The sequence below is a fragment of the Vigna unguiculata genome, chromosome 8 (genome assembly GCF_037176805.1).
Source record: "Vigna unguiculata cultivar grain cowpea cultivar isolate G323 ecotype 2 chromosome 8, ASM3717680v1, whole genome shotgun sequence".
Classification (NCBI taxonomy): Eukaryota; Viridiplantae; Streptophyta; class Magnoliopsida; order Fabales; family Fabaceae; genus Vigna; species Vigna unguiculata.
In genome coordinates, this window is record NC_140799.1 from 39,079,904 (window position 1) to 39,100,070 (window position 20,167).

The 20,167-nt window shown below is 29.5% G+C and overlaps 3 protein-coding genes across 4 annotated transcripts; 1 reads left to right on the forward strand and 2 right to left on the reverse strand.

Moving 5' to 3' along the window:
• Positions 1-3,774, forward strand: LOC114193593 (uncharacterized). Of its 2 annotated transcripts, none has more exons than XM_028083464.2 (6): positions 1-206; positions 1,794-1,866; positions 1,994-2,087; positions 2,455-2,568; positions 2,642-2,696; positions 3,005-3,774. In XM_028083464.2, the coding sequence occupies exons 1-6, from the start codon at positions 174-176 to the stop codon at positions 3,473-3,475; spliced, it is 840 nt and encodes a 279-aa protein (XP_027939265.1). In that variant the 5' UTR covers positions 1-173; the 3' UTR covers positions 3,476-3,774. The 2 variants fall into 2 exon arrangements, with proteins under 2 accessions (XP_027939265.1, XP_027939266.1); XM_028083465.2 differs by having other exon boundaries at positions 8-206; positions 1,778-1,866.
• A 9,624-nt stretch (positions 3,775-13,398) lies between these two features.
• On the reverse strand, positions 13,399-16,072 carry LOC114195592 (uncharacterized). The gene is made up of 6 exons (XM_028086111.2): positions 15,858-16,072; positions 15,500-15,635; positions 15,066-15,416; positions 14,850-14,960; positions 14,264-14,694; positions 13,399-14,165 (listed from the first exon to the last, which is right to left on the reverse strand). Exons 2-6 carry the CDS (start codon positions 15,630-15,632, stop codon positions 13,596-13,598), a joined length of 1,596 nt encoding a protein of 531 aa, XP_027941912.2. The 5' UTR covers positions 15,633-15,635; positions 15,858-16,072; the 3' UTR covers positions 13,399-13,595.
• Positions 16,073-17,895: 1,823 nt separating this feature from the next.
• LOC114195594 (multicystatin-like) lies at positions 17,896-19,183 on the reverse strand. Its single transcript, XM_028086112.2, has 2 exons — positions 18,783-19,183; positions 17,896-18,245 (listed from the first exon to the last, which is right to left on the reverse strand). Exons 1-2 carry the CDS (start codon positions 19,164-19,166, stop codon positions 18,057-18,059), a joined length of 573 nt encoding a protein of 190 aa, XP_027941913.2. The 5' UTR covers positions 19,167-19,183; the 3' UTR covers positions 17,896-18,056.
• Positions 19,184-20,167: the final 984 nt, after the last annotated feature.

The window sequence follows — 20,167 nt, forward strand, 5'->3', positions numbered from 1 at the left end:
GGAAGGGGGAAACACTCCAAACACAAACACACGACAAAACAAAAAATTAAAAATATAGTTTTTATCCCACTTTGCTTCTCCGTCTTCTTCAACGTTAATCTTGTTTGCTTCCCCTTTATAAAAAGTAAAGTGGGGTTTGGTCTTCTTCTCCAACCGTTTTTTCTATTCACAGCATGAGGAAGAAACTGGATACTCGTTTTCCTGCGGTAAGTGCTCTCTTTCCCTTTGTTCTTTCATGTTGAAAAGGTTGTTCTGTGTTGTTTTCATTCTATATTTATTATTTTTATTTTGTCATTAGGCTGATTTTGTTTCCTTGTGTAAAATGGTGTTTTTGGGTAACATAGGAGATGGTTTTCTCTTGGTTTTCGGTGTTCTGTGGTTCATGTGTTGACGTGTCTAATGCTTTGTATTAACATTCAGGCTTTACAATTGTTTTGGCCTTGAATTGTTGTTATGTTAATGAATTATTTTTTAATGTGTATGTTTTGCTGGTGAATATTGTTTTAGGATTTGTGCCCATTGGACGTTTAGTTATTTTGGATGATATAGGTTTTCTTTCCGAAAGACAAAGAAATACAACCACTTATCGTGCAAGTTTGTTCTTTCAATCACATCTTTTCTATCTGAAAGTCTTGATTCCGAGAAATCTTAAGGAATCCAAACGTAGTTCTATTAGAACAAACTATTTGCTGATTTTTAATGTTTTGAAGGAGTGATTGGTGCACATCTTAATTTTTTTTTGTATTATGGCTGTCTTAACTGAGATTTCTTGGTGTAATTTTTTTTTCAATTTATTGTCTTCCTATTTTGGAAATGGTTGTTGCCCTTGTAAAACAATCACGAGCTTTGATTTGGTTGTGGAATATCATTTATCGATTTTGGGATGTAAAACTTTATCTTTATTTTGGCACTGCTTTATGTCATATTTTGTGTATTGGAAACTAGGACAGAATGTTATTTGTAGTACTTATTCTCCTTCTAACCTTTTTCCAAATTTGGTATTACATGTCTATTTAAAAGAATTCCCTGAATTTGGTACCCCTCAAGTAATGGTACTTTTTTGAAGGGATTGTTTATTCCTTTTTAAAGCATCTGCTTCCAAGTACTTTCTATACTACTATAATTTGTGAGGATTGCATATCACATATCAATATCATACATTCTTAAACAGAGTCCTACATTGCCATTAGTAACAACAAAAGTCTTTTTCCTACTAGTTGTAGTGGAATATATATGAATCAAACAAAGCTTCAATTTCCTATTATAAGTCATGTTCATAGGGTAATAAAATCATTTAAATATAAATATAGTTTTTCTTGATCACTCCCTTTTTCTCACTATGGGACTACCTTCCATCTTATGTACTTTATTTATCTGGATTCTATTGCTTTTTCTCCACACATACCTAAACCTTCTTCATGTGGGAGATAGACTTGTGGGTCTTCTGTGGTCCACCATGTGTTCTTACACTATTGTTGACCCTGTTGTACGTATTTTTGATTGATCAATTATGTACAATACTTGCTTAACTTTTGTACTCTTACTCTTTTCTTCTTTTAGGAGGGTAGTGGTGGAATTTGAGCATTGGTTACTGTTGGGGGGTTAGGACAAGCACAGTTTTTTTCCCCATTAGGCAACTATTTATTTAGTTTCTTTTAGTTGAAAATTTGCTCTTCATTCGTTGGGGTGGAATTTCCTTAGTTGAATTAACCGAATGCTGTTCTATCTTCCATGATCTGGTTTTAGTCATTTTAGTAATAATTGTGTTATCTTATAGAATTGGTATTTGACAGGCCAGGATTAAGAAAATTATGCAAGCTGATGAGGATGTAGGGAAGATTGCAATGGCTGTGCCTCTTTTAGTTTGTAAGTAATTTTACATGCATATTCTATTTTTCTTTTTGCCTTCCTCAAACATATTTTACTTTTGTGCTTTTGGGAGTTTGTGATGAATAGTCTCTGATTTACGAAGATTCATGTTTATGCGTTGCAGCTAAAGCACTAGAGCTATTTCTACAAGATTTGTGTGATCGAACATATGAGATAACTTTGAGGAGGGGAGCCAAGACTATGAATGCTTTTCATTTGTAAGTGAAATTCCTATTTTTTATAGTTTCAAATTTGTCTTTGTCATGTCTGTACGAAGTGGTTACAAGTTTTACAATCCTGCACATTTCTCTGGTTTTGGAAATGTAGTTATGAGAACATCACATCAGGTCTAAATTTCTAATGATAATATGCTCAGTCTCATTTTGATGTCTTAGGATTCTTCTACAGATTTAATATTCCATTATGTGTGACATTAAATTCCCTCTTCTGCCTAACATGATTAAACATATTAATAACATCTATGGAAGAAAATGTTAGAATGGTCTTGCTTTTAGAACACATGCTTTTTACCTTCTCTTTCTGGTTTCTAAAAGGTCAAGTTTCTTCCATCCTTTGCCTTTGCAGAAAACAGTGTGTGCAGACCTTTAACGTCTTTGACTTTCTGAAAGATATTGTCAGCAAGGTTCCTGATTTAGGTGGTTCTGTTGCAAATGGTGATGACCACACTGTCAAGAGGAGGTTTGTGCTTTGGTTAATACTCTTGTTAGCGGAACTAGTTTCGGTATGCTAAGTTTTGTCTATTTTATATTAGGAAAGTTGCTGAAGATGATAATGATAGCCACGAGGAGCCCAAAAGAAATAACAAGGTAATATATCAACTGTATTCTTGTGTGATTACACCTTTTGCTACACTGAACCTTTTTACTGGTTAAAGAAAGAATTTACTATATTCATTAGGAAAGTTTACTAGTGGCTGGTAATGAATTCATCTACATATAGTCTTCAAAACTTTATGAAAATGTTTGGTGAAAAGCATTGTTGTAATGAGCAAACAATAGAATAATAGCACCTAACATGGAAATTATAGCTAAGAGATGCAGCATTCTAAAGAGCATATGCCTGATGTTAAATGCTATCTGAATAATGGTTTTTCTTTTTTTCATGATTTGAACAGGCGGAGCCGGGACAAACCAGCGGCAGAGGAAGGGGTAGGGGAAGAGGAAGGGGTAGGGGCAGAGGAAGTAGAAATGTAGTAGATCAAGAGATGAGTTCACAAGCCAAGTGTGAAGAAGATTCTGAGGCATTGAAGCAAAATGAAAAGCAGAGTCAAAGCAATGAAAGCATGGAAAACGCATCATCACCTGAAGAAGTTAAGCAGAGTTTTCCGGTGAGCAAGCCGGCTCAGGTGTCGATTCGAAATTTTGACTTAAACATGGACCCAGATGAGAATATGGAATCGTTAACATCACCAACTGCTGTTCCAACCAGTTCATCAGCAAAATCAATATCAGAAGAGAAACATCATGAGGAATATCCTGGATGGTCCTTGTCTGATATGGAAAAAATGTCCATTGATCCCATTCAACTAGCTAACATAAATGGAAGGATTGATGAAGATGAAGAGGATTATGATGAAGAAATGTAAATAGACATGTGTGTGTTTAATGATGACTTCTCATATAGGGCAGTGACTAGAAAACTCTAATGGATAACTAGAGTAGACTTTTTAGGAGCAGTGTTAGACAGAATCCTTAGTAGTTAGCAAGATTAGGAGGGATGATAGGCCATTCATTGATTACTCTCTTAACAATCTTTGTTTTAGGCCAAAAGTGGAGATATAGATTGTTGCAATTAGAAATAGTGTCAAGGTATTGTAATTTGAGAAATTTTACATGAAGATTTTGGGTGAAGTGCGGCTTAAAATTTCAAGTGTTTTATCTGTTATGATTTTGTTCTTTCTTAATCAGATTCATATGCAACGGGACGGGCACGGGTTTCGCTATCCCATACTTATCTCCGTAAAAAAAATTCATCCCCATCCCCATACTCAAACCTAACGGGTATTAAACTTTTGACCCATCTTCATCCCTACCGGGTAACGGGTATAATCTCGTACCTATACCCATATTCATTTTCTTACTACTTCAATATTAATTTTAATTAATTTTTATAAAATAATAAAATTTATATGATAAAGGAAACATAATATTATCAAATATTCAATATTAGAATGATGATTGTTTCCTCCATATCAAATACTTTAAAATAAATTATAATTGTTTACATTTTATATAATAATATCAAATAAAATTTCATGAGAATTAAAACAATTATTAAATTTGCAAATATTAATGAAACATAATTGATAAAATTTAAAAATATTTTTTAAAAAATATAAAAGAAAAACAAATATTCAAATTAAAATATATTTTAAATGTTTGTTTACTTCAATCTTTTAAATTCTAATAAATCTTTTTTTTATATACTAATAAAAGTTATAATACATCATTTGATCAAAATGATACAAAGAACAGAATTGATATTTTAAATGTTTGTTTACTTCAATCTTTTAAATTCTAATAAATATTTTTTTTATACACTAATAAAAGTTATAATACACCATTTGATCAAAATGATACAAAGAACAAATAATAATCATAATATACGTTTAAAATAAATTATAATTGTTTACATTTTAGATTATAATACAAAATAAAGTTTCATGAGAACCAACACATTTATTAAATTTACAAATATTAATGAAACCTAGTTGATAATATTTAAAAATATTTTTTAAAAAGTATAAGCGAAAAATAAATATTCAAATTAAAATATATTTTAAATGTTTGTTTACTTCAATCTTTTAAATTCTAATGAATATCTTTTTTATATACTAATAAAAGTTATAATACATCATTTGATCAAAATGATACAAAGAACAAATAATAATCATAATAAAAGTTTAAAATAAATTATAATTATTTACATTTTAGATTATAATACCAAATAAAATTTCATGAGAACCAACACATTTATTAAATTTGCAAACATTAATGAAACCTAGTTGATGAAATTTAAAAATACTTTTAAAAAAATATAAAAGGAAAAAAATATTCAAATTAAAATATATTTTAAATGGTTGTTTACTTCAATATTTTAAATTCTAATGAATCTTTTTTTTATACATTAATAAAAGTTATAATACATTACTTAATCAAAATGATACAAAGAACAAATAATAATCATAATAATAAAATTTTAACATAGATCTTGTATCTTTTGAACTTCAATTATGTTGGATGGTGATAAAAAAATATTAATGACAATTACATTAAATTTTTATATTGTAGTAAATAAAAGTTATTTATATAATTATAGTGAAAAAATTACAGTATGATTGATAATGAGTTAAAAAATAAAAAATAATTAAATAAAATATATCGAAATAGTATTATACATAATGAAAATAAACAAGAAATAAAAATATTAACAAATTAACAAATGATTACAAACAATTTGAGAGACTATTGAAAGAAATCGCACAAAAGAAAATAAATGTATAACTAAAGGTATAATAAATTGAAAAATATCTTAAAAATCTAAGAAAACTTTTCAAATATCAACATATATACTCAGTAGTTGAGAAATAACAAAAAATGTTTTAGTAAAATAAAAAAGTTATTCAAATGAAACAAAAACTAATAATAAGAATAATAAGTAAATGATTTTTTTTATATTACCTAGTAAACGAAATATTTATGCTACTAAATACTTAAATTGAGAGTATTAAACATTTTCATGTGAAAGAAAAATATACATTAAATAAAAATATTAAAAAATAATAGAAATATTCAAATGTGAGACATAAATTTTTTTAATTAACATACATATTTTGAACATAATTACATAAAGATTATGATAAGATGAAAAATATAATTGAAATGCAAATGAGTTTCATGACAAACCAAATAATTAGAATAAATAAAAAATAATATATATATATATATATATATATATATATATACGTGGTTATTTAATTAATAAGTAATATTTTAATAATTTAAATGGAGACGGGTAATATGGCGGGATATGTACATCCCCATACCCATCCCCATACCCAATTGAAAAAGTCGGGGATTCCCCATACCCATATCCAGTCAATGCGGGGATTCCCCGTCAAAACTGGGACAGGTTCGGGCAATACCCACGAAAACATGTTTATTTGCCATCTGTACTTCTCATTGTTTCACATGCTTTCTTCTTCGTGTTTTTGAGAGAGCATATATATATATATATATATATATATATATATATGTGTGTGTGTGTGTGTGAGAGAGTAACAAACTCCCTTTCTCCATGACAAAAATGATTTGCATGCATCATTCTAAATTTTTCTTAAGATGAACTTATTGCACCATGGATGTGTGTTTTGATTTTATTTTGTAGATCCTACCAATTTTTGTTTTCCATATGTAACACAAAGAGGAATAAGTGTATTTTCCTTCAATAGAAAATATACCATTTTACTCATTCTCATTTCGTAAAAGAAAAATATAAAAAATAATTTAATACATTTTTTTAAAGGTTTTGTTACATTTTTTTAAAGGTTTTGTTACATTTTCTTTAATATAATTATTGTCGATGCTCTTAAAACAATACTAATTTGATTTTAAAAATTTCAAATTGGGTCTGAACCCATCGATAATAAAATAGACACGCATCGTGACAATGTCAGTGATTTATAGAAGTAATGTGACAGTTAAAACGCCGTGTTTTTTCTTCGTTCTGTGTTTTCCAGCGTCACAATTTGAACGGGGTTGTGATACTAACGGAGTTGAATCTAGCAAATAAAGGTAACAACGGCATTTTTAATTATCTCAAATTCAAGCACATTTTGTTGTTTCACGTAGACATCCCTAAAAAACATCATAACTCACTGTATCAAATATTGATTATTGAATTTTTACCTTATACAACACTGTTTTATTTACAACATACATAAAAATGTTTACTATATAATTTATAAACTCAACTTACCAAATTAAAAAGAAAAAAATAGTTTTTTAATCCTTTCAGAAGAATGTTATTAGTCCATAAGAAATTAAAAAAAAAGAGTTAAAGTCATTTAGTTAAAAAAAAAATCATAAAATCAATTATTATAATCGGATGGATTTCATTTTATATGGTGATTTAATCAACTTTTTTTTTTAACCAAGAAACATTCTCTTATGTCAGAGCACATGCCTTTTATTTTCTTGTATATGTATCGATATTCTTCTTCAACACCTTAACATGATTTTTTACCTATCGTTAGAAATTTGTGTAAGTTTTCTTTTTTAGAGGAAAGAAACAACAATAAAACTTGAATATAAATTATAATTAATATAAATTGAAATCATTTTTTAAAAAAACTAACAATACAACAATCCTACAAATTAACATGTATATACATAGATTTTAATTTATAAAAAAAATCATTTTTTTTCATATCTATTTTCTTCAAAGTACTTGTTTGGGATAAAGGGACATTTCTTACAATAGCCCACAGAAAAATAAGAGATTAGTCTTTCATTCTCAAGTAGCATTAGATCAAAGAGTGAATATTGTAATTTCCCTCTATTTGGGTACAATAAAACAGATATAGAAGAAAAACAAATTATATAGAATAAAATAAAATCTATAAAAGTTATATAACTGTATGGAATAAAATAAAATCTATAAAAGCTACATGGCTGATTTTCTACAGTATAAAATATGTAAAAGAATAATATAAAAAATAAAAAATAAAATAAAATTTGTAAAGAAGACTTTTTAAGGTTTCAAAAAAGGATGGACAATGCCCACCTTTTCGTTATAAGGACCATCATCATGTTTCTGTATCCAAATCAAATCACCATAACCAACTTCGTCTTCTTCTTTTTCAGGTTTTCTCTGCTCCGAATTTTCTCTTGTATTTCCCAAATTCAACTCCTCTAGCATGGAAAAATCATCTGGTTTTTCTTGCGGAACCTTTGGTAGATAAAATATAGACTCCAAATACCCATTACTGCGTGGAGAACGTGGTTCATAGCACGGGTTAGTCACAAACTCAGAATTATCTCTCAGAATCATTGACTCGTCAAATGCTAAATCATCACATGATGGTGGCAATGGAGGCAGCGCTGACACCGAAGAAGGGCCACCTGAACATGCATAGTTATCATACATGCAACCTCCCGGTAACTTATCACTGCATTTATCAGTTATGAAAACTATGTTATTTTGAGACGAAGGAGTGACTCAACAATCATAAAAAGATTTCAATTCAACCAAGAAAAAGGCTTCAACTTACAAATCATGAAGTTCCATGCCTTCAAGTTCATGAGACAGTTGCAGTTGTTCAGGTACCTCGTAAAATTGTCGTTGTTGATCAGGTACCTCAGACATATGTTGTTGTTCAGGTACCTCAAAAGGTTGCCTTTCTTCAGGTACCATAGAAATTGGTTGTGCATAGAGTGGTTGATTCTGAGAGTTACTGGAATTGTTGAACACCACACGTGGTACACAAGATGATGTACATGCTTCACGTGGTTGTAGCTCCTGAGGTACATCATGCATTTCTTCAGGTTTCACAGACAGTAATTTCATGTCTTCATGTAACGTAGAAACCGGTTGTACACAGAGTGGTTGATTTGGAGTAGTGTTACTGGGATTGTTGAACACCACATGTTGTACAGATGATGATGTACCTGCTTCAGATAGTTGTAGTTCTTCGCGTAACTCTGACAGTAACTGCATTTCTTCAGGTGTAAAAGATGGTTTCATGTCTTCTCGTACCATAGAAATTGGTTGTGCAAAGAGTGGTTCATTGAACACCGCATGTCCAAATGATGTACCACCTACTTGTTCCTCACGTTGTATTTCTTTAGGTATCACAGACGGTTTCATGTCTTCACTACGTACCATAGAAATTGGTTGCACACGGAAGGGTTGATTTTGAGTGTTCCCGGAACTGTTGAACACCGCATGTCCAAATGATGTACCTACTTTTAGTTCCTGACGTTGCATTTCTTGAGGTACCACACACGGTTTCATGTCTTGACGTACCATAGAAAATGGTTGCACACAGAGGGGTTGATTTTGAGTGTTCCCGGAATTATTGAACACCGCATGTCCAAATGATGTACCTACTTTTTGTTCCTGACGTTGCATTTCTTGAGGTACCACACACGGTTTCATGTCTTCACGTACCATAGAAATTGGTTGTACACAGAGTGGTTGATTTTGAGTGTTGCCGAGATTATTGAACACCGCATGTCCAGATGATGTACCCACTTGTGAATCACGATGAGTGTAGGAAACTAGATTGGTTTCTGAGTTGTGAGCATTAACCACAGGTTTTTTTATGCCATCTGGGTAGAGTTCTAAGCCAATTCGCCTCCTTTTCTTTAGTCTGGTGTTCCAAAAGTTCTTGATTTCGTTGTCTGTTCGTCCAGGAATCTAAACCAACACATGAAAGAGATAGCATAGCATGTGAGTTTTTGAGAAAAACTATGAGAAGTAAAAGAACATATTCATACCTCTTGTGCCATTTTGGCCCATTTATTTCCCATCAATGCATGCAACTGAATGACTTTGTTTTGTTCTTCTTTGCTGAATGCACCTCTCCTCAAATCTGGTCTCAGATGATTTGTCCACCTTAAACGACAACTTTTGCCACAACGAAGAAGTCCAGTGTTTTGCTGCACTATGTTCCAATTTCCTGGTCCATGTCTTGTCACATATGCTGCTAGTATTGCATCTTCTTCCGCTGTCCATGGCCCTTTCTTTAAATTATTTTCCGATGACTGATTGTCATTACTTCTATCCTCACCTGATGAGAACGAGGACATGTTGCTATAAAGTAGAGAACTCAAAGCTACTGAATAATCTAATACATTAAGATAGAAGTCAAAGTTAGTGAATAATCTAATACATTAAGATATAAATAGGGTTAGTGAATAATCTAATATATTAAGATATAGGGTCCAAATTTATCTAAAACACATTTACGTTGATTTGTGACCTAATGTAACAATATTATACTAATTTTTTTAGGGTTATTATTAAATTCGTAATGCTTCATATATATTATTTCGTTTTTATTATAAGTAGTAATTTGTATCTCCACATACATCATTATATTTTATTTAAAACGAGTCAACATTAGCTTAAATCAAGCTTTTAATTTTGACGCGAACTTAATTGGATGTAGACTTATAAAACTTTAAGAGTCATATTACATTATGAAATATTAGGGGTATCATAATTAAAGCATAAAATATTATGAGTGTTAAAACTTTGTAAATATCTATGAATAAGAGAGATATAAGATATATGATAAATATAAGAAATATATTACAAGAAGAATGTATTATTTTATTTTATTCATCTATTTTCTTTATTTCTTTATATATAAAACAAAATGTAACATAATATAAAATAAAACTTTATTTGATTTTTTCTAAAAATAAAGTCATAAAATTATTTATCCAAAATTTTTTTCTTTTCAAACATGAATTTAAGCGAAATACAAATTTAAATGAGTATAAACTTAAACGAATGTTTAAGTATATGAAACTATGGTCTAATTAATATCTAGTTTTAGACAAAAAAAAAATTAAGAGAAACACTTGTACACTCTTAAGAAAAATTTAAGAGATTACCAAAAAACACACCTTTCTCTTCACCAACTAGTTCAACCTATATAACTTATATAACTTCACTGACACTGATTTCTGATACTGTTGAAATCCTGCAACTTTGAAAAATAAAAAACAACTTGTTCAGTCAACTTTTTAAATCATGACACAGCAAAATGGAAAGAAGTACATTTGCATGATGTAACTTCGAATCAAAATTATGCACGTAACAATAGAACTAGCATAACTAGCTCTTTATTCTTTAGAGTAATGAAAAGTTTCAACACAAATATATATTCAAATATGTATAGAATTGACTTAGTTACTATAAACCAAATGAACTTAAGCAAGAAACCTAATCATTAATCATTAATTATGTACCTCTAAGCAAGTAGAATCAAGGTTGCTGCCATGATTATAGTAATCATAATGGAAATCATCATAGATCACTTTCACTCTTCATATTTGGTGTGTGAAGAACTAGTTTGGTAAATTGAGTAGGATATTAATTGTGAGGGACATGATGATTGTATTTAAATGAGTAACACCTGAATTTGCTACATCTTCTGTTATCTATTAATATTATCATGATATAATAACTGCTATCAGTATCTTCAATCAGTTTAAATATCAATATTCATATTATATTAATATAACAAAGATAATGAAGTTTAAGTATATCGATAAAAAATTTAAATTTTAAATTGAGGTTTAAGTAATGATATAAAAAATTTAAAATTTAAATTGTAAACTAGGTATATCTTAAATGGTCTAATATACGATGTATAGAAACTTTTATCTCAAAATTTTAAGAAAAATTATAAGAAATAATTTTTTTATCTAGTGGGTTAAGATTTATTAATTAAATATTACCAAGAGAATATTCATTCTTTTGTGGTTAATATTTTTTAAATTCAAATTCTGAGGAGAGATAAATGTCAATATATATATATATATATATATATATATATATAAACAAATATTTTTTTTCACATTTTATAATTTTAATTTTATATTTTACGATATATATTTTAAAAATTAACAATTACTTTACATTTTTTCTATACAATATTATCTATTTTCTCTCCTTTTTTTCTATTATTTTCTCAATTTTTCATTCATTTCACTTTACTTTTAGTAAATATAAATTTATTTTATATATTAATTTGATAATATTTATTTCACTTTATTTTAACTATTGATATAACATCATGCATATTTAAAAAAATATGTATACAACACTATATGTGATAACATATGTGTTTATCCAAGTATATATATTTCTAATCATTTAAAAAAAAAGGTACTACTACTAGCTTAAACACAGGCACTATCGCGCTTGTGTATACACATTTTTTAAATATGAATGATATTATATTAGTATGTGATAATAGTGTAATGTTATTAAGTTAATATATAAAATAAATGTATATTTATTAAAAATAAAAGGAAATGAATAGAGAGAATAATTGTTGATAAATAAAAAAAAAGAAAAAAAAGAAAACCGTTTTATAAAAAATAGATAAGAGTAATCGTTAATTTTAAAAAATTTAATATATAATTATATTGTAAAGGATATAATTGATATTATGAAATGTGACACAAAAGAGAAAATCTCTTTATATACTATTATAAATAATGATTACATGATAAAATATTCAATGATACAATGAGTCGGTTTCCTGTACAATTTGTTTTTATTTTTTTTTTTAAAATATAATTAAGATTCAAATAAAAATATTAATTGCTATCCGTTTATATTTTGTTTACTTTTTAAATTTAATTAAGAATAAATTATAAACATAAATATTTAAAAAAATATATATAGATAGTATATATACGGCAATTAAAAAATTAAGAAACATTTTTTATTTATTTTTATTTATTCAATATAAGAAGTGTCAAAATGTAAAAACTAAACAACGAAAAAAAAATTATATCTACCGGTATATATTTATAATCTATAATTATATATAAAAAAATTCTCTCGTTTATGTTTTAATTATTTATTTTTAATTTATTTTTTATAATATAATTATTTATTTAATTTTTAAAGATTAATAATTACTTTAACATATATTTTATAAAATTATCCTAACATTTATTTATTTTTTATTAATTAATTTTTTTTATTTTCTTCATTTATTTTACTTTTTCTAAATAAATATAAATTTACTTTATTTATTAAATTAATAATATTATAATAATATTACTTCCTAATATAATATGAATAAATAAATATAAATTCATTTTACATATTAATATAATAATATTATAATAATATTACTTATTAATATAGTATCATATGTATCGAAGACAGGTGTTTATTATAACCGTTATAGTTATAAAACATAGTTATATATATTTAAAGATAATTTTGAAAATAAAAATTTATATAGATACCAATAGTTTTAATCATTTAATAAAATTATTCCAATATCGTATTTGGTATAAGTATACAAAATTTAACATAAATATGTATATTTATTATTATACATTTTAGAATATTTTTTACATTGATAGTAATTTGTATATCGTTAATGAAAATATATTTCAAGAAAACATGAATTATATCATAATTTTTTTAAAATTACAGTATTGGTTATTAATTTCATATGACAGTAACGTGCTGATTATGTATATGATGAATTTTGAAAAAGATTAGAATAAAAATAAAGGATAGAAATATGTAATAGCTATATGTATGCCTTAAACCCAAATAATTAATTTCTTTTATAAATAAAAAATTGGTTTGACCGAAGGTTAATAATAGTAGATATTTAATTCTCAAATTTATTATTAAACTAATATAAAAGTTCAATATAATATTTATAACTTTTAAAGGATCATGACTCTGAAAAATAATAAAAGATAAATATTAGTAGGTATTTTATCTTAAAAGATATGATTACTGACAATACTGATACATTACATTACTGATACATTTTCAAATATATACATCTTTAACTATGATCTCAAATTCAAATACGGAGCACTCTATCACTTCACACATATCATACAATGTGATGGAGATAATCAACTAATTATGACAAAACTATGATAAAACACTTAATGATATCCTAATGTAAGTGTGCAAGTAACGGGTTACTCAAGTTTAGACATACCATAGCGTCTAAGCAAGATGAAGTCGAAGATGCTAAATTGGAAGAGAAGATAAAAAAATAATGGAAAGACCCACATTAAAGCCACTACATAAGAAACCCACTTGGTTTTGATGTCAAATATGAGAAAGGAAGCTGCAGTAAAAGCCAAAACCATAGCACCAACCGAGATGATTAGTAATGGAGGTCCGAAAATCAATCCAGGATGTAAGGTGACAAATTCACTTTCTGAGAATCTTGAGGAAGTGAAATTTGACAAGAAAGATAATATAGACGCAGAAGAAGTGAACAATGCGACTGTATTTGTTAAGATGAAGACAATGAACCAATCACTGTTCTTGTTCTTGTCACCGCCGGGAACCGTGAGAACAGCTGCAAATGCTACTGTAGCAACAAGTGTAGCCACAAGCATCCCAGACTTGGCTGTTACTTTGGCTGCACCTTTTATCTCTTCAGATAATTGTTTGTGTTCATCATAAAATACATCAACTGGTCTCTTCCCCTTATTGTTTCTCATTCTGCTTAGTTCGGAAGGAAAGCTCCTCTCCATACTCTGCTTATCATCGAAAAGTGTGCATTCAGATTTTGTCCAAGTGATGTCACAGAGCAGAAAAGTGGCAGGAAAAAGAATAAGGAAATGAATGGATTCACCTTGAACCATTGGACCTCATTCAGCATTTGCTTGCTTGCTCTTAAACCGGAGAATGATTGGAATTGAAGTGGCAGATGAGCAGCCAAGTGTAGAACGTTGTTTCCATCATTGTCTACTGCAAATAGTAAATGCTCTTTTTTACCATGTACACGTTTGATAGATTTATCAGGATGTCGATATTGAACTAGCAAGTGCAGTAGGTTCCGTCCATTACTGGGATCCTTTATAGTCATGAATAGTTTAAGATTCTGAGTAATAAGCCATCCCGTAGCGTCAATGTTTCCTGATTTTATTGCATCAAGCAGCACCGCTGAGGGTTCATTAATCAACACCATAACCTTTTCTTTTTCCAATAAGCTAACATTCACCCATAACAGCATGAACAATGCCAGACCCTTTGGTGTTGATCCTTCTTTATCATTGTCTTCCACTAATTCCATGTGTAATTCCATGTGTAGTTGGTCAAACAAATTATTAACATGAAAAAAATGGAACAGTTAAATTAAGAATTCATCTTATCTGAATCCCCAGTTTTTTTTTTTTTTTATGTTTTCAAGACATATATTCGGAATTGCGAAAGCTTACACAGAATTTCTGAAGGCTTCCGCGCCAGCATATGCAAAGCTGTTAGCTTCTCTTCATCTCTTGCAATGGCGAGTTCAGTTGGACGTTGTCGAAACAATTCCATTGACACACCTAAGGCGCAAAAATTAAATAGCAAGGTTAACGACAAGGTTGTTTGAGATAGTAATTACAAAATGAAAAGGTAAGTAATAAGACCCGGTAATAAATACAAGTTACCAAACATGTTGTTGCTGATGGTCATAAAAAACAGTTTTTCAATATCCTTGTAAGTCATTTTGTCGAGCAGATGGTGGGAGCATAGAAGTTGAACTATTCTGTGATGGGAAGATAAAGCAGCCAAGTGAACCGGAAGCATCTGATCTGAGTTTGGTCTTAGCACATCTTCTGGATTCATAAGCTTAGCCAACTCTTCAACAAAAGTATAGCTCCCTGCACCTGCTGCTACATGAAGAACTGTGTCGTCTCTTGCAGTCAATGGAATGCGTACGCTATTTGGATCCTTTTTAACAATGTCATGCGCTTCTGACCACTTATCCATACGTGCATTCCAGTACAGTTCATAAGAACCTGCAATCCTTCCAAACTTTATTCAATCACTCTCATTACTTCTCCTGTAGTTAATCCTTTTCAACAATATATATAAAACTTACCCTCATATTCTGTACGCTTCATAAATTCATCTGCCGTTATTTTTCTGTTTAAATTTTGGTAATGGTTCTGATCAGCTGTTATTGTAATCTGAATATGGGGCACATCTGAACCTTTCACATCAGGATTCATCATTTTCTACACATAATTGTGGCGGTAAAACCAGAAACTTCATTAGTTTTCCATACATATATAACATTTAAAAGTTTAAGTATCATAATCTAATGGAATATATTATAAGAGTCAAACTTTAATTCAAATTGGAGAATAACACAAATATGGAGAAGAAACGGGAGGCATAGTTGAAGCTAAAATTACAGAGAAGAAAGAAGATAACTTGAAAGTGAGAATTGAGTTTACCTGAGAAATTGAAGTGGTTACAGCATGGTGATTCGTGTGGGCGATGACAGAGGCTATTTATAAATTATAAGATGAAGCATAGTTGAAGCTAAAAACATACATAGAACAAAGAAGATAAAGGTAGGTGCTTCAGTTCTGATTCGATGGAGAATAATACTCTCATATTCTGTTTTAGTCTATTGTTGTCTCAGCTTCTTCTTTGCCTGTCTTTCTCTTTTTTTTTTTTTTTTTCTTTTGATAATGACGTTGGAAGCCACATTGATGAGAGATAAAACAATTTATATTATATAATTGTGGTATAAATCTCAATTTACAAGACGGTTTTGTGAGAATGAATTAGACTTAAACTCACTTCTAATATAACATCAGAGTCAGGTTAGAACCTGTCTTAATGAACTTTTCTGGACATTCTATTTTATACATTATAGGATCACTTACATACCATCATTCTTAGACCTATGCATGAGATATATATATCTCGACATGGAAGTGTGTGTTAAAAGTTTCACATCGATTAAAAATAAAAACATTTCTAGTACATAAAATACCTTTTCTTTTACTTCTGTATTTTTCTTGGTCTTATAGGTTATTTTCTGGAATAAAAATACTCTTTTCAAAATATATAAGAATTGAAAATTTAATAATAAAATACATGGGAAAAAAATTGAGGGTAATATAGTTATAGTAGACGATTTAAGTGGAAATGTGTAATTACTGTTTTTCTTTTTCTGATATCAAAGGTTCTGTCGTGATTGATTGGGACCAAAAGGTAACAAGAAGAAAATCCGAAGAGATATGAGAGATGATACTTTGACGTCTTGTTAAGTTTAAAGTACTTCCTAACAACCTTTATAATATTTATTTATTCAACCATTTATATCTTAATCTAATGTTTTATTATTAATCACAGTTGTCAAATGGTTTTATTTATAAAAGTTGGTGTTAAAATATTTTCTTACATAAGAATTAGATTCTAAACTACATTATTTGATGAACTAGATTTGGTAAGTTAGAGTTGGATAGGAGAATAAAGATAAGTTCAAGCTTTATACTTTTTCAATGGTGTGGACACAACTTTCCCAATGTTTATCAGCATCTGTGTGTGATGTCGGTGTCAATATGAAGCTGGATTATCAGCAACATTTATCAGCTACCATCATCTTTTTCAAAGGTTTTGTTTATCATATATATATATATATATATATATATATATATATATATATATATATATATATATATATATATATCGGCAAAAAATTGAGTCTTCATTATTATATTATATGAAAGATTTTCTTGACTTAATGTGAAATAAATAGTATCGAGATCAGAAAATCTTTCTAACCATGAAAGTTAACATTTAATTTATAGATTAATATTTTGGAAGTTAACATTTAATTTATAGATAAAATCATTGAGAAAATAATAATCAAATGACCAAAATATTCACTCTCTCCTATTTTTAAAAATATTAGTTAGTTGAAGGACGAACTTAGGATCAATTCTAAGACCATACACTTCAGATTAATTTTGGAATGTCTTATTTATATTCAGGAATTAAGTCGGACGGTACAATATTCATTAACACTCATTCCGGAAACATAAATAATATAATTCTGAAAAATTATTGATTTAAAATTGGTGTAACCAATTTTAATTTAAAGGTAAACTAATACAAAGTAATAAATTTGAATGTATCAAGTAATAAGTGGTGGAGTATCGACCATAAAATGTTTTGTTCGCCTTTTAATAAATAAGGAAATACTTATGGTGCCCCAACATGTATACATATGTATAGAAGATAAAAGAAAACACATTAAAGTCTAAAAAAGGGGTGGGGTGCAGTGCATTAAGGTAGAGGTGCAACAAATGGGAACGCATTCAAGCCCAATAAAAAAGTAAACAAACAGGGCTTCGGGGATGGAAATAAGAGGGGTGCGCGAATTAAGAATCAAAATGGCCCAGAACACACAATGCAACCAACAGGAATTATAATGGGGGTGCACAAAATAAGTATTAGCCCAACAAATAACATGAAAGGTGGAGGAAGCAAAATAAATATAATTTTATGATAACGTAGTGGAGTTGATGCTTAAGTTTATGCGAAACGTATATGCCGCATACATCGTAGGTAACATGAATTACCTTTATTTATACCATACATGCATACTTAAGTAGTCTTATTCAAAGAGCGAAAGAGGATTAAAGAGCAACATCCACAGGCTTGAAATCCAGCAACTCTGTGGAGTTAATCCATGACCTCTCCCACACCTTCGCTTCATACACGTTTGTACTCTCACCATCTTTTGCTTCCAAAGTTATATAATACATGAACCCTTCCACCACCTGTTCCTTTGCATCAATCACCCTCACAAACTCCAAATTTGCATTCTGAGACATCAACAAAAATCAATCATGGAATAACGGTTACATAATGTGTTGGATTATATTTTTTCATATATGGTTATAGTTATTGAGAGATTATAATTTCATGTAGATATATAATATTAGTCTTATATTATAAGGCATTTGACATCATTTTAACCTCAAAACCTCTTAAAAACAATCTCCACTACTCAAGGGTGAGTCCCTTATATTTTCCTTCATATGTATGAGTGACCCCTTTTGGTTGCGGTTATGTGGTCAGTCACTTCGAACCATCGACTGTTTTAAATTATATATTATTTCATATATTTTAGTTATATATGAGTTATGGTTATAGAGAGATCGTGGTTCTATATATTTAGGTAACATTAGTCTTGCATATATAAGACATTTGACATCACTTTAACCTCAAGATCTTAAAATAATAGTATTATGAATCTTTGTTCTTATATAGTGTTTAACTTTGTCTATTCTATTTAACGGGACACTTGGATTATTCTCGACACAGTGGAACCTACAAAAGGAACAAGAATAAAAGAAAACCTGGTTTTTGTTGTATTGATCAACGGCAAAGCGAGCGAGATTCTCGATGTGAGCGGTGTCGGAAGGAACATCGCTGACTCCACCTCCTTTTGTGTCTGTTGAGACGAGCTTGAATTCAAGCACTTCCTTAGAGTTCAACCATTCTCTCACCCAAACTTTGGTTTCATACACGTTCTTGGTTTCACCATCTTTGGCCTCCAAGGTTATGTAGTACAACACGCCACTCACATCTTGCTTTTTTGCACTTATCACTCTCACAAACTCCAAAACCGCATTCTGCTTTTTGTTGTAATCGTCAACGGCGAAGCGAGCCAGATTTTCGATCTCCACGCTGTTGGCAGGCACGTCGGTGATGCCACCGGAAGTTACTGTTGCTGATGCCATGTTTCTCTTCTCTTCATCACTCTCTCTTCTATCCCTCTTTATACCCCAAAATTTATCAAACCTTATCTTGATTTCAATGAATTTTGAGTGGTAGAGAAACAGTAAAATGATCTGAGACGAAAAAAACAAAAATCAATGTATCTCGTTTTTCTGTCTGGTACGAGATTTTATTTTTGGAGCCATTCTTATTTATTACACGTGGATGTTTAAGCCGACGACAAGAATTTCAACCATAGGTCGTTTTTTTTTTACACGTATTGCATTTTTTTTCTTCTCATTTTCAAATAATTGCATGTTTTGGTACACTCGATAGTTGTATATTATTTAAGAGAAAGATAAAAGAGATTTTGAATACAGCTTCTTCTTAAGTTTTCAAAATATATCTTTTAAGAACACCGTTGGGAGAGAACTCCTATTCTAAATTAAGTTCTTGGATGAATATTTGTGGACACATTTCGCCCAATGTGGAGAACGTGTTTGGATGTATGTGAACAAAATGACTTTTTTTGTCATCATTCTTTAAGTCGTACAAAATATGTGAAAGTTACAGCGATATTTAGATTTGTGGACACATATCACCCAATGTTTAGAACGTGTTTGGATGTGAACTTTTGCATGGAGATGTCTTGTAGGGATTTGAGTTACTTTTGTAGGAAGGTGTCTTGTAGGAATATGTGTAAAAGTGGCTTAGTATAATTAATCTCTGACACCCTATAATATAGAGAAGGTTTTTGGTGGTGATGTAGTAATAATTATATATATAAATACAATAATAATTTCTTATATAGAATTAGGTAACATACAGGTTGGAACATCAAGTGTTTCTATCTATATAAATAAAACACTTTTCGCTTGATAAAAATAACATTTTATGAATTTTGAGAGGGGTAATGGTTTTTATTGATGAGGCACTTAAGTTGTTGCGAGAACTTAATGTCCAGGGTTCATCCACACAGTATACCAATCTGATATTAGAGTTCCTTGAGATCTTCACTTGTGTC

Coding starts and splice junctions, on each gene's coding strand:
- LOC114195592 (XM_028086111.2), bottom strand. CDS start 15,632: ATGATGAATCCTGATGTGAAAGGTTCAGATGTGCCCCATATTCAGATT. Junction 15,417..15,499: donor GAAGCGTACAGAATATGAGG/GTAAGTTTTATA, acceptor GAAGGATTGCAG/GTTCTTATGAACTGTACTGG. Junction 14,961..15,065: donor CATCAGCAACAACATGTTTG/GTAACTTGTATT, acceptor TTTGCGCCTTAG/GTGTGTCAATGGAATTGTTT.
- LOC114193593 (XM_028083464.2), top strand. CDS start 174: ATGAGGAAGAAACTGGATACTCGTTTTCCTGCG. Junction 207..1,793: donor TGGATACTCGTTTTCCTGCG/GTAAGTGCTCTC, acceptor GGTATTTGACAG/GCCAGGATTAAGAAAATTAT. Junction 1,867..1,993: donor GGCTGTGCCTCTTTTAGTTT/GTAAGTAATTTT, acceptor TATGCGTTGCAG/CTAAAGCACTAGAGCTATTT.
- LOC114195594 (XM_028086112.2), bottom strand. CDS start 19,166: ATGGCATCAGCAACAGTAACTTCCGGTGGCATCACCGACGTGCCTGCC. Junction 18,246..18,782: donor ATCAATACAACAAAAACCAG/GTTTTCTTTTAT, acceptor TTGATGTCTCAG/AATGCAAATTTGGAGTTTGT.